The sequence below is a fragment of the Carcharhinus amblyrhynchos genome, unplaced genomic scaffold (assembly GCF_965287045.1).
Source record: "Carcharhinus amblyrhynchos unplaced genomic scaffold, sCarAmb.v2.hapA scaffold_538, whole genome shotgun sequence".
NCBI lineage: Eukaryota > Metazoa > Chordata > Chondrichthyes > Carcharhiniformes > Carcharhinidae > Carcharhinus > Carcharhinus amblyrhynchos.
In genome coordinates this window covers 63190-77500 of record NW_027650278.1, presented here as the reverse complement: position 1 = coordinate 77500, position 14311 = coordinate 63190, and the positions used below count along the sequence as shown (strand labels likewise).

Here is a 14311-nt window from a genome sequence, read left to right as displayed (position 1 = left end):
ATCAAACACTCCCAGGACAGGTACAGCACGGGGTTAGATACAGAGTAAAGCTCTCTCTACACTGTCCCCCCATCAAACACTCCCAGGACAGGTACAGCACGGGGTTAGATACAGAGTAAAGCTCCCTCTACACTGTCCCCATCAAACACTCCCAGGACAGGTACAGCACGGGGTTAGATACAGAGTAAAGCTCCCTCTACACTGTCCCCATCAAACACTCCCAGGACAGATACAGCACGGGGTTAGATACAGAGTAAAGCTCCCTCTACACTGTCCCCCCCATCAAACACTCCCAGGACAGGTACAGCACGGGGTTAGATACAGAGTAAAGCTCCCTCTACACTGTCCCCCCCATCAAACACTCCCAGGACAGGTACAGCATGGGGTTAGATACAGAGTAAAGCTCCCTCTACACTGTCCCCCCATCAAACACTCCCAGGACAGGTACAGCACGGGGTTTGATACAGAGTAAAGCTCCCTCTACACTGTCCCCCCATCAAACACTCCCAGGACAGGTACAGCACGGGGTTAGATACAGAGTAAAGCTCCCTCTACACTGTCCACCATCAAACACTCCCAGGACAGGTACGGCACGGGGTTAGATACAGAGTAAAGCTCCCTCTACACTGTCCCCCATCAAACACTCCCAGGACAGGTACAGCACGGGGTTAGATACAGAGTAAAGCTCCCTCTACACTGTCCCCCCCATCAAACACTCCCAGGACAGGTACAGCACAGGGTTAGATACAGAGTAAAGCTCCCTCTACACTGTCCCCCCATCAAACACTCCCAGGACAGGTACAGCACGGGGTTAGATACAGAGTAAAGCTCCCTCTACACTGTCCCCCCCATCAAACACTCCCAGGACAGGTACAGCACGGGGTTAGATACAGAGTAAAGCTCCCTCTACACTGTCCCCCCATCAAACACTCCCAGGACAGGTACAGCACGGGGTTAGATACAGAGTAAAGCTCCATCAACGTTACGTTGTGTGCCTTTGGAAAGGGGAGGGAATTTTCCCATGACCGATGCATTGCAATTGCGAGCAAAGGTTTCTCATTTTAGGACATTTTTACTGTAACAAATTAAAACCAACACTGAGCAAATATTGTACAACAGGTTGTTGAGACGCAAGTCACGAAAACGTTACCCCCCCGCCCCTCCCCAGTTAACATAACTCCAAACTTCACGCCACGCTCCTAATTCATGTGTCACATTCTGACAATTTATCTGCTTCCTTTGGTTTTGGCAGGCTCTCACGCCCCTGCCACACCCAGGTTAGTGTTTTTGGAGGCATTTTAGGAGTCCCCTCATTTGATCCTGAATTTGATTGAGAATGACTTTTGGCAGCCACTGCCAATCTGGGAATCTATGAATCTCCACAGCCTCTCCAACAGGGCTATTGTTCCCACCAGCATTCTGCTTGGCGATTGACATCTGACTTTTTTCCAGCTGGCGTGGCAGTAGCCATTTTCATTTGCCCCCAGATCTCTGAGTGAAACCACCCCCCCACCCCTGCCCCCTCTTTTTTGTCGGTCCTTGTGTGAAAATAGACGTTGATTTGAGTTTTTGTCTCCATAGCACCCTGGTCATGTGGGCTTGTCTCTGAGCAGATTTGTCATAAGGTTATATCCCCCTTCACCTGCCTGAAACCCAACAACTCAGTTTTCCTTCAGTTAAGGGAGACAGTTTAAAACATAGCCGTCTCATCAGGACTCGAAGGATCGCCCCTCTCCAGACCCCAAGCACTCCCACTGAATATCATATTGTTGATGTCCTAATTCCACCCCATAAAAGGTGGTCTTCGGTTTATGGGGGGTGGGGAGGGGCAGGGATAGGGGGCTGTGGTGGGTACTGGTTCCTAATGTCCTGTTGTCTTGCTTCCCATAGCAGGAGCTTTGACGACCCGCTGTCGGATGACATGCGCTCGGAGCACGAGGGTTATTACTGGGCCCCCCTGGCCCAGCAGGAACGGGCAGGCAGCATGGCCAGCCTGCAGAGCGCCCGCAAGGACCCGACGGCGTGGCGGCAGCCGGAGCTGCCCGAGGTGATTGCCATGCTGAATTACAAGCTGGATGCAGTGAAGTCGAACGCGGCCGCCTACCTCCAGCATCTGTGTTACCGCAACGACAAGGTGAAGACGGAGGTGCGACGCCTCAAGGGGATCCCCGTGCTGGTGGAGCTCCTCGACCACCCCAAGAAGGAGGTCCACCATGGTGCCTGCGGGGCCCTCAAGAACATCTCGTACGGCCGTGACCCCGACAACAAGAAGGCCATCAAGAACTGTGACGGCGTCCCCTCGCTCGTCCGCCTGCTCAGGAAGGCACGAGACATGGATCTCAACGAGGTCATCACCGGTATGTTGGCCGGAAGACAGCGACCCCCACCCCCGCCCCCCCCCCCCCCCACCCCGGCGGTGCGGTGCGGGCGCTCCGTCAGCACCGACCCGACTACGTTACCCCAATCAGTTTGTGCCTGTGGTTAAAGCAAGGGCTGACGTTTATAATGACATTTACCATGTTCACCTGATACTGTGATCTTTCTCCATCTGTCTCTGTGTGTGTCTCTCTCTCTCTCTCTCTCTTCCAGTCCCCCTTCCCTCCTTTGTCTAATGGACTCTGTCTGTTTCTCTCCTCCTCTCTCCCCTTGGTCTGACATGCTCGCCCCCGCCCCCCACGCCTGCTTGCTTCATTCTCCACCCCCCCCCCCCCCCCAAATTGGTCTGACACTCTCTCTCTCTCTCTCTCTCCGCCGTCAGTCTGACGCGCTCTGTCTCACTCGCTCTCTTCTCAGTTAGTTTGACCCACCACTCCCCTCCCCCCCCCCCCGCCCCCCAACTTCTCCTCCATCAGTCTGACGCTCTCTCTCTCTCTCTCTCTCTCTCTCACCCCTGTTACAGGGACTCTCTGGAATCTCTCCTCCCATGACGCGGTGAAGATGGAGATTGTTGAGCATGCAGTTCCTGCCCTCTGTGACGAAGTCATTATCCCGCATTCTGGCTGGGAAAACGAACCCAATGAGGACTCCAAGCCCCGGCACGTGGAGTGGGAGGGCGTTCTGACCAACACAGCCGGATGCCTCAGGTACTCCCCCCTCTTCCCCTCCCTTCCCCCACCCCCCACCTTTCTCTCCACACCCAGACCCGCCCCACAACCCACTGATTTCCCCTCAGCAATGTTGTTCCTTTGTTTAAGAAGGGTAGCAAGAATAATCCGGGTAATCACAGGCCACTGAGCCTCACATCAGTGGTAGGAAAATTATTGGCAAGGATTCTTTGAGGCCGGATTTAGTCCCACTTAGAAGTAAGTGGATGTATTAACAAGAGGCAACATGGTTTTCTGAAGGGGAGGTCGTGTCTCATTACTTGATCGAATTTATCAAGGAAGTGATGGAAATGATTGAGGGTAGGGCAGGGGATGTTGTTTACATGGACTTCAGTAAGGTTTTTAACAAGGTCCCTCATGGCAGACTGGTGCAGAAGGTGAACTCACGTGGGATCAGAGGTGAGCTGGCTTGGTCAAAGAGCACAGAGGGTAGCAGTGGAAGGGTGCGCTTCTGAATGGAGGGCTGTGACTAGCGGAGTTCCTCAGGGATCAGTGCTGGGACCTTTACTCTTCTTAAAATATATAAATGATTTGGAGGAGAATGTAACTGGTTTGATTAGTAAGTTTGCGGATGACACAAAGGTTGGTGGATTTGCGGATAGCGATGAGGACCGTCAGAGGATACAGCAGGATATAGATCAGTTGGAGACTTGGGCGGAGAGATGGCAGATGGAGTTTAATCCGGACAAATGTGATGTAATGTATTTTGGAAGGTCTAATACAGGGAGGAAATATACAGTAAATGGCAGAATCCTTCAGAGTATTGATAGGCAGAGGGATCTGGGTGTACAGGTGCACAGGTCACTGAAAGTGGCAATGCAGGTGGAGAAGGTAGTCAAGAAGGCATACAGCATGCTCGCCTTCATTGGCCAGGGCACTGAGTTAAAAAATTGGTAAGTCACGTTGTAACTTTATAGAACCTTAGTGAGGCTGCACTTGGAGTAAAATGTTCAATTCTGGTCGCCACACTACCAGAAGGATGTGGAGGCTTTGGAGAGGGTACAGAAAAGATTTACCAGGATGTTACCCTGGTATGGAGGGCATTAGCTATGAGGAGAGGTTGGAGAAACTTGGTTTGTTCTCACTGGAACGACGGAGATTGAGGGGAGACCTGATAGAAGTCTACAAGATTATGAGGGGCATGGACAGAGTGGATAGTCAGAAGCTTTTCCCAGGGAAGAGTCAATTACTCGGGGGGGCACAGGTTTAAGGTGCGAGGGGCAAGGTTTAAAGGAGATGTACGAGGCAGATGTTTTTTACACAGAGGGTGGTGGGTGCCTGGGACTCGCTACTGGGGGAGGGAGTGGAAGCGGATATGGTAGTGAGTTTTAAGGGGCATCTGGACAAGTACATGAATAGGATGGGAATAGAGGGATATGGTCCCCAAAAGGGTTAGGGGGTTTTAGTTCAGTGGGGCAGCATGGTCGGTGCAGGCTTGGAGGGGCTGAAGGGCCTGTTCCTGTGCTGTAATTTTCTTTGTTCTGAATTGGAAGCTGCATGGGATCAAAGGTGAGATGGCAAGATGGATACAGAAGATCCTGGGGGAGAGGGAAAGGTGGAGGCTAGGAGGAGTCCAGGTGAACAGATGGGGAATTGTGTGTTGTCGCGAGTGGGTAAACGGATGGGGTGGGGCGTTGGTGGTGAGGAGGGGGGTGTGGGATCTCTGTTGACGGGGCAATGATTGTCCTCACCTCCTATTCCCGATCTCAGGAATGTCAGCTCAGAAAAAAAGGAAGCTCGCCAGAAACTGCGGGAGTGCAGCGGATTGGTCGATTCTCTGATGCACATCGTCCAATCAGAAATAGACCAAAAGGACGTGGACAGCAAGGTCAGAGAGCGTGGGGTCGGGGGCTCGGTGCTGAGGGGGCACCGCCCTGTCGGGGGCTCGGCGCTGAGGGGGCGAACGTTGGGGATGGGGGAGATTTCTTTGCTAATCTGTTCTTTGCGTTACAGTTGGTGGAGAACTGCGTCTGCCTCCTCCGCAACCTCTCGTTCCAGGTGCATAGGGAGATCCCGGACGCCGGGCGCTTCCAGGAACCAGCGCCTGGCCAGCCAGGCACCACGGCGTCCTCTCAGTCTAAGGCCAGCTGCTTTGGCGGCAAGAAGGGAAAAGGTAATGGCTGCAGGAGGTGGGGTGGCGGCAGGCGTCTGGAGACGTCAACGTGATGTTTGTGCCAGTTCCAGCAGAGACCCACATGTTCTCCAGTGATGGGAGGGAGCGCTCCCTTATCCAGCATGCTCTTCCCCAACCTACGACCCCATTGTCCTCTTAAACACCCACCATCCTCCTGTCTTGGCATCTTCACTTTGTTCATTTTTGCATTTGAGTAAGCTTGTCTCTGTGCCTTCTGGGGGGAGGTTGGAGTGTTCGCACATTCCACTGCCCACACCCCCATCCTTGCTCCCGATGCAATCTCCACCTTCACCCCAATCAGGGCCCCACGCGGAGGAATACTCAGTGTGATTGGAGACCCTTGCAAGTGCTGGGAAGCTCTGTGTCGGTTGGACACTAAGGGACAATTGTGTCCAAAGATGTGCAGGTTAGGTGGATTGGCCATGCTAAATTATTGTCAGGGGGATTAGCAGGGTAAGTATTTTGGATCACAGTGATGAGGCCTGGTGGGATTGTTGTCAGTGCAGGTTCAATGGGCCGAATGGCTGCCTCCTGCACTGTAGGGATTCTGAGTACTCTGACTCCCCCATCATTCAAAAAGCAAAAACATCTCCACCTCTGTGTCTCAACACGTCGATAAGCTGTCCGCTTGGGAGGGGGACAGTCTTTCGTGCGAGAATGGGAGCGTTATGTGCAGGGTTGGCCTGAAGCTGTCCTGTCCACCTTTCTGATGTTGGGTGTGTCTTTATGTTGGCTTTGGCATCTAAGCAAAGCTTCTTTAATCACCGCCACTCTCTGGATCAACACCACCTCACTAACCAGCCGTCCTGTCTGACCCGCGCGTGCATGCATGGATATCGATGTTTGATTTTTATCTTGACCAGTGAAGAGTTGGGAGGCCCAATCTGAGGCAGATCGACGGGGGTGGTGGGGAGGGGAGAGGAGGGTACTGTTGGGGTAGGTAACGTTGCCCTGGGGGGTGGGTGGGGGGGGGGGGGGTTGGGTGCTTAGTGAGATCCTCGCCTTGACGATTGCCTCGTCTGTTTCTGAATCACGGGACGCATTCCTGCCCGAGGAAAGTTAGCATCGATCTCCTGGGAGCTGAGGGGAAGTCTGGACGGACTGGGGAGGGGACTGGCTGGCGTTGAGCGGGACCTACGCAGTGTGGAGGGAGGGATTTTCGAGAGACTGAGATGGTGCAGCAGGAGGGGAAGAGTGGTTGGCGGAGGATGTAGAGGGAAGGGTATACAGACCCTCTCCCCTACCCCTGGCCTGTTGGACGGGCTCGAGGTCGGGAGCTGTGATCCCGATGGAAAGCAGCGTGGGGTTCTGGGTTTAATCGATGTGATCCTGGATGGATTGGGTCTCCCACTCTACTCTACCACTCTGGGCTAATCACTTGTTCATTTTTTTTCCCCCCCTCTCTTTGCTTCTCCTCTGCCTCCCCCCCCCCCGACTTTTCTACCCTCATTCCATCCTCCCTCCACCTCTCCCACTCTCCGCCCCCCCCCCCCCCCCCCCCCCCATGAGTGCCTCCGTGTGTGTGTCTTGCCACGGCCATCTATCGCTCGCTGTCTTTGTCTCTCTCTGCGTGTCCTCTCACCCTCTCTTCCTGCTTATCAGAGGACTGGTTCTCGAGAGGTGAGTTAAGCTGCCTTGTTGCTCTTGGGTCTACTGGGCTCCCCCCTGTTGCTGCGGGGCTTGTGTGTGTGATGTGACTGGGCTGTCTGGCTGGAGAATGCTGTTCACCTGTTGCTGCTCGCTCTCTCTCTCTCTCTCTGTGTTCAGCACTGATCCAGTGGTTAACAACAGGAGGGATATAAATATCACAGCTCCCTCCATTACCCAAAACAAACATGTCTTCCAACATAGGATAAGGTTCCCAAGCACTGAAGGATGTGACATCTCCACATGCAATAACGGAGCTCGAAGAACGAGTTTTTAAATGTCCATCAGTTAGATGGAGATGTTTAGGGAGGGAATTCCAAGCTCAGGGCCACCCCCAGGCAGCTGAAGGTATGGCAGCCAATGATGGAGCGATTATAATTGGGGGATGTTTGAGAGACCAGAATTGGAGGAGCGCAGAGATAGGGAGGGGTGTAGGGGCTGGAGGAGGTTACAGAAATAGGGAGGGGTGTAGGGGCTGGAGGAGGTTAGTGATAGGTTACAGAGAGGCTTTATAAGGATTTAAACACCAGGGCAAGCATGTTTGAGCTGCAAAGCTGATGTATTTCAGCAAGAAAATAGAGTTGGCAAAACCGTGTCAGTAATCCCAATGCATTCCTCAGCAACAGGTACAGCACGGGTTAGATACAGAGTAAAGCTCCCTCTACACTGTCCCCCCATCAAACACTCCCAGGACAGGTGCAGCACAGGGTTAGATACAGACTAAAGCTCCCTCTACACTTTCCCCCATCAAACACTCCCAGGACAGGTACAGCACGGGGTTAGATACAGAGTAAAGCTCCCTCTACACTGTCCCCCCCATCAAACACTCCCAGGACAGGTGCAGCACAGGGTTAGATACAGACTAAAGCTCCCTCTACACTTTCCCCCATCAAACACTCCCAGGACAGGTACAACACGGGGTTAGATACAGAGTAAAGCTCCCTCTACACTGTCCCCCCCATCAAACACTCCCAGGACAGGTACAGCACGGTGTTAGATACAGAGTAAAGCTCCCTCTACACTGTCCCCCCATCAAACACTCCCAGGACAGGTACAGCATGGGGTTAGATACAGAGTAAAGCTCCCTCTACACTGTCCCCCCATCAAACACTCCCAGGACAGGTACAGCACAGGGTTAGATACAGAGTAAAGCTCCCTCTACACTGTCCCCATCAAACACTCCCAGGACAGGTACAACACGGGGTTAGATACAGAGTAAAGCTCCCTCTACACTGTCCCCCATCAAACACTCCCAGGACAGGTACAGCACAGGGTTAGATACAGAGTAAAGCTCCCTCTACACTGTCCCCCCATCAAACACTCCCAGGACAGGTACAGCATGGGGTTAGATACAGAGTAAAGCTCCCTCTACACTGTCCCCCATCAAACACTCCCAGGACAGGTACAGCACGGGGTTAGATACACAGTAAAGCTCCCTCTACACTGTCCCCATCAAACACTCCCAGGACAGGTACAGCACGGGGTTAGATACAGAGTAAAGCTCCCTGTACACTGTCCCCCCATCAAACACTCCCAGGACAGGTACAGCACGGGGTTAGATACAGAGTAAAACTCCCTCTACACTGTCCCCCCATCAAACACTCCCAGGACAGGTACAGCACGGGGTTAGATACAGAGTAAAGCTCCCTCTACACTGTCCCCCCCATCAAACACTCCCAGGACAGGTACAGCACGGGGTTAGATACAGAGTAAAGCTCCCTCTACACTGTCCCCCATTAAACACTCCCAGGACAGGTACAGCACGGGGTTAGATACAGAGTAAAGCTCCCACTACACTGTCCCCATCAAACACTCCCAGGACAGGTACAGCACGGGGTTAGATACAGAGTAAAGCTCCCTCTACACTGTCCCCCCATCAAACACTCCCAGGACAGGTACAGCACGGGGTTAGATACAGAGTAAAGCTCCCTCTACACTGTCCCCCCATCAAACACTCCCAGGACAGGTACAGCACGGGGTTAGATACAGAGTAAAGCTCCCTCTACACTGTCCCCCAATCAAACACTCCCAGGACAGGGACAGCACGGGGTTAGATACAGAGTAAAGCTCCCACTACACTGTCCCCATCAAACACTCCCAGGACAGGTACAGCACGGGGTTAGATACAGAGTAAAGCTCCCTCTACTTTACCCTGGCAGTTCCCCCTCATCTACTTTATAGTCAGGGTCAGCAATTGGCTTTCCCAGGATTCCTTCCAGTCTGGATATTCCCACTGTTCCTGGAGTTAGTTTTGTTGCCGAGAATAGTTTCCAGTCTTGTTTCAGTCTTCTGGTTGAGTTTGCGTGTGGGCCCCTGTAAGTGGTGACCTTTTCTGTACCCCCAGGGTCACTGAGGGTGAAGGGTCAGTTTATGTCTGACCTGCAGTCTTATCTGTCGGCCAACAGGGGGCAGTCTGGCTCCATTCGGCATTGCCCCCTCTTGGTCAGACTGGGGAACTGCTGCACCATTAACCTGTTGGAGGGTGTGGGGCAGTGGCGAGTGAGCGCCCCATTTCTCTGGATACCAGAACGGGGCTAGGGGTCAGCTCAGAGGGGCAGTGACCCCCCCCCCCCTCCCCGATAGCCCTGCCCTGTGTCACTCCCGCTGTGGCACCTGAGCTGTCCCCCTCGTCCAAGGGAAGTGGGGAGATGTTGTTGGCGTGAGGGAGGGAATAGCGATGCTTCTGCTCACATCTGCCTCTTTCTCTGCTGTCCAGGTAGGAAAGGCATCGATGACCCCGGGGTGGATGTGGAAATTCCCAAGAGGGCTACCCCAGCGAAAGGTAAGGAGCCGCTCTGATTGAGCTTGGTCGGGGGTGGGGCGGGGAGAGGAGGGAGAGATTACTATTGTCACGTGGACTGGGATACAGTGACAAGTATTCTGCACTATACAAATAAAGCATATTGTTCGTAAAGTACAGAGGGGCGAAGGAAAAGGATTTGATTTATTATCGTCATGTATTGGGATACAGTGAAAAGTATTGTTTCTTGTGTGCTACACGACAAAGCATACCGTTCGTAGAGAAGCTGAAGGAAATTAGCATCAGTAGAGAAATGGTTTTGGGGAAATTGATGGAATTGAAGGCAGATAAATCTCCAGGTCCTGATAATCTTCATTCCAGAGTACTTAAGGAAGTCACCCTGGAAATAATAGATCATTGGTTGTTTTCCAAAATCACGGCACGATGGCGCAGTGGGTTAGCACTGCTGCCTCTTAGCGCCAGGGAACCGGATTCGGTTCCCAGTCTTGGGTCACTGTCTGTGCGCAGTCTGCACGTTCTCCCCGTGTTTCTGTGGGTTTCCTCCGGGTGCTCTGATTTCCTCCCACAGTCCAAAGATATGCAGATTAGGTGCATTGGCCAGGTGCATTGACAGGTTAGGTGCATTGCCCCTTAGTGTCCTGGAACGCATAGGTTAGCGGGTTTAGCGAGGTACATACAGGATTATGGGGATAGAGCTGAGATGGTATTGTTGTTGGTGCATACTCAATGGACTGAATAGCTCCCTCCTGCACTGTAGGGATTCTGTGGTTTCTAAAATTCTTTGGGCTCTGGAACAGTTCCTGCAGATTGGAGGGTAGGTACTAATATTCTAAAAGGGAGGTAGAGAGAAAACAGGGAACTATAGAGCAGTGAGCCTAACGTCAGTACTGGGGAAATTGCTGGAGTCCGTTATCAGGGATTCCATGACTCAGTATGTGAAAGGCTATAATCAGACAAAGTCACATGGATTTACAAGAGGGACATCCTGCTTGATGAATCTATTGGGATTTTTTGAGGCTGTAACTAGTAGAGTTGACTGAGGAGAACCAGTGGATGTGGTTTATTTAGACTTTCAGAAGGGGCTACTATGCAGAGTTAAATCACGTGGGATTGTGGGGAGTATCTTGAGATGGATAGAAAGCTGATTAGCGGATGGGAAGCAAAGAGTTGGGATAAATGGGTATTTTTCTGATTGGCAGGCAGTGATTACGGGGGTTCTGGGGTCTGTGCTTGGACCCCAACTTATAAAATTCACACAGGATTAGACAGGGTAGATTCAGAAAGAATGTTCCTGATGGTGAGGGGAGTCCAGAACGAGGGGGTCAGAGTTTGAGGATAAGGGGGAAACCTTTTAGAACTGAGGTGAAGGAAATTTCTTCACCCAGAGGGTGGGGAATGTGTGGCGTTCACTCCCACAGAAAATAGTTGAGGCCAAAACGTTGTGTGATTTCAGGAAGAAATTAGATATCGCTCTTGCGGCTAAAGGGATCGAGGGATATGGGGGGGGACGATCAGGATATTGAATTTGATGATCAGCCATGATCAAAATGAATGGTGGGCCAGGCTGGAAGGGCCGAATGGCCTCCTCCTTTTAGTGTCTATGTTTACAGAGGGGAGAAGGAAAGGAGAGGGTGCAGAATGTAGTGTTACAGTCACTGCGAGGGTGTAGAGAAAGATCAATTTAATGTGAGGTCGGTCCATTCAAAAGTCTGACAGCAGCAGGGAAGAAGCTGTTCTTGAGTCGGTCGGTACGGGACCTCAGACTTTTGTACCTTTTTTCCCGACGAAAGAAGGTGAAAGAGAGAATGTCCGGGGTGTGCGGGTTTCCTTAATTATGCCGGCCGCTTCTCCCGAGGCAGCGGGAAGTGTAGACAGAGTCAATGGATGGGAGGCTGGTTTGTGTGATGGATTGGGGGCTACATTCACAACCCTTTGTAGTTCCTTGCGGTCTTGGGCAGAGCAGGAGCCCAGACTGAGCTGTGATAGATCCAGCAAGGATGCTTTCTATGGTGCATCTTTAAAAATTGGTGAGGGTCGTAGCAGGTATGCTGAATTAACCGCCTGAGAAAATAGAGGTGTTGGTGGGCTTCCTTAGCTTCCTTAACTATTGCATCAGCGTGGAGGGACCAGGTTAGGTTGTTGTTGATCTGGTCTCTGGATAGCTGGGCAGAGAAGCAGCAAATGCAGTTTAATCTGCAGAAGTGGGAGCTGCTGTGTTTGGAGAGGGCGACTGAGACAAGGGGATACATCATAAATGATAGAATAAGGAAAAGTGTGGACAAACACAGGCACCTTGGGATGCGTGTCCACAGATCTCTGACACTATCTGGACAGGTTGATGGCAGACGGGATGAATGTTGTGTTCTGGCCAACATTTGGGCAAAGGGGATTGATGGATGGAGCACGTTCACAAGTCAGGGAGGGGGAGGGGAAGAGGGGCTTCCCTTTTGGGTTTTGCTCTGACCGTGTGTCCCCCCCCCTCCCCATGTTGCCGCAGGTTATGAGCTGCTGTACCAGCCTGAAGTAGTGCGTGTTTACCTCTCACTAATGAAGGAGTCGAAGAACGCCGCGGTGCTGGAAGCGGTGGCTGGAGCTCTGCAGAACCTGTGTGCGGGTCGCTGGACGGTGAGTGTGCTGGGATCAGGGGGTGGGGGAACGGGGAAATGAATCCCGCTGTCAGCCTTGCCAAAGAACCTTGACCTCGGTCACCTCAGCCCAGTGAGGGCTGGGCGTGCAGGGTGGGGGGGATGCTGGAGACCCCAAATGGGAAGACTGGGACACAACAGAGCTCTCGGAAGAGGGTGTTGGAAGAAAATGATGGCCTTGTGGTATAACGCCACTAAACTCCTCATTCACAGCCCAGGCTAAAGGCTCAGGGTCAAATTGGCCGGAGGAGTTCAGCTTCCGTTCATAAAATCTGAAATTAAGAGTTAGTCTCGGTGATGGCGAACGTGGAGCCATCATCTGTTCTCGTTTTAAAAACTCATTTGGGTCAATAAATCAGCCACCTTTACTCAGCCTGACCTACGTAGAGGTCTACAGCACGGAGAGGGCATCCACTGATCAAATTCAAACCCCGCAACTTCTAATCCCATATCCCAATCATTGTTGCTTCATAGCCTTGTGGGCTTTGGCATTTCAAGTGCTCATCTAAACACTTCTTGATTGCTGTGAGAGTCAGCACCCCCTCTCTAGCCCTGAGAGCTGCAGACACTCAGTCTCTGGGAATATCAGAGACTGAGATGGAGAGGTTTGTTTTGGATGCCGAGGGTATATAAGAACATAAGAAATAGGAGCAGGAGTAGGCCATCTGGCCCTTCGAGCCTGCCCCGCCATTCAATAAGATCATGGCTGATCTGTCGTGGCTCAGTTCCACATTCCCGCCCTCTCCCCATAACCCTTAATCCCCTCTCTTATCAAAAACCCAACAACCCTCTTCTTAAAAATATTTAGCGAGGCAGCCTCCACCACTTCAACAGGCAGAGAATTCCAGAGATTCGCCACCCTTTCAGTGAAGAAGTTCCTCCTCAACTCCGTTCTAAACTGCCCCCCCTTTATCTTGAGGCTGTGCCCCCTAGTCCTACTGTCCTTTCTGAGCGGGAAGAGTCTCTCCACCTCTATCCTGTCCATCCCATTCATCATCTTATACGTCTCAATGAGATCTCCCCTCATTCTTCTAAACTCTAACGAGTACAAGCCTAGTTTATTCAGCCTCTCTCATAGCTCAACCCCCTCAACTCCGGTATCAGCCTAGTAAACCTCCTCTGCACTCCCTCCAAGGCCAAAATATCCTTGCGTAAGTACGGCGCCCAAAACTGCACACAGTACTCCAGCTGCGGCCTCACCAATGCCCTATACAGCCGCAGCAAGACCTCCCTACTTTTATATTCAATCCCCCTCGCTATGAAGGCCAGCATCCCATTCGCCTTCCTGACCACCTGCTGCACCTGCAGGCTGGGTTTTTGCGACTCATGCACAAGGACCCCGAGGTCCCTCTGCACCGTCGCCTGCTGCAGTTTTTCGCCACATAAGTAATAATCCTTCCTACCATTATTCCTACCAAAGTGGACCACCTCGCACTTGCCAACATTAAATTCCATTTGCCAGTTCCTGGCCCATTCGCCCAGCCTATCTAGATCCTTCTGCAGACTCTCCACACCCTCCGCACAATTTGCCTTTCCACCAATCTTGGTGTCATCAGCAAATTTCGACACCATACACTCGGTTCCCTCCTCCAGATCATCTATATAAATGGTAAATAGCTGAGGCCCCAGCACCGACCCCTGAGGCACTACACTAGTCACCAACCGTCAATCCGAATAGCACCCATTGACCCCCACTCTCTGCCTCCTATTTGACAACCAGTCCTCTATCCACGCTAACACCCTACCCCCAACTCCATGTCCCCTGACCTTCTGCAATAACCTCTTGTGAGGTACCTTGTCAAACGCCTTCTGAAAATCAAGAAAGACCATATCCACCGGCTCTCCTCTATCCACCGCCCTAGACACATCCTCATAGAACTCCAGTAAATTTGTCAGACACGACTTCCCCTTAATGAAACCGTGCTGCGTCTGCTCTATCAAGCAATTCCCCTCAAGATGTCTCGGTATTTCCTCCTTGATGACGGATTCCAACATTTTACCTACAACAGACGTTAAACTA

General features: G+C 52.1%; 1 protein-coding gene across 5 annotated transcripts in view; it reads left to right on the top strand.

Moving 5' to 3' along the window:
• The window catches only part of ctnnd1 (catenin (cadherin-associated protein), delta 1), a 42767-nt gene that overhangs the window by 13855 nt on the left and 14601 nt on the right, over nt 1–14311 (top strand). For 3 of the 5 annotated variants that reach the window (XM_080184055.1, XM_080184054.1, XM_080184059.1), the window contains exons 6-12: nt 1891–2357; nt 2900–3083; nt 4815–4932; nt 5058–5217; nt 6841–6858; nt 9602–9667; nt 12144–12271. In XM_080184055.1, the coding sequence (XP_080040181.1) occupies nt 1891–2357; nt 2900–3083; nt 4815–4932; nt 5058–5217; nt 6841–6858; nt 9602–9667; nt 12144–12271 (1141 nt within the window). The remainder of the gene's footprint in view (nt 1–1890; nt 2358–2899; nt 3084–4814; nt 4933–5057; nt 5218–6840; nt 6859–9601; nt 9668–12143; nt 12272–14311) is intronic. The other 2 variants (XM_080184057.1, XM_080184056.1) reach the window with 1 other exon arrangement.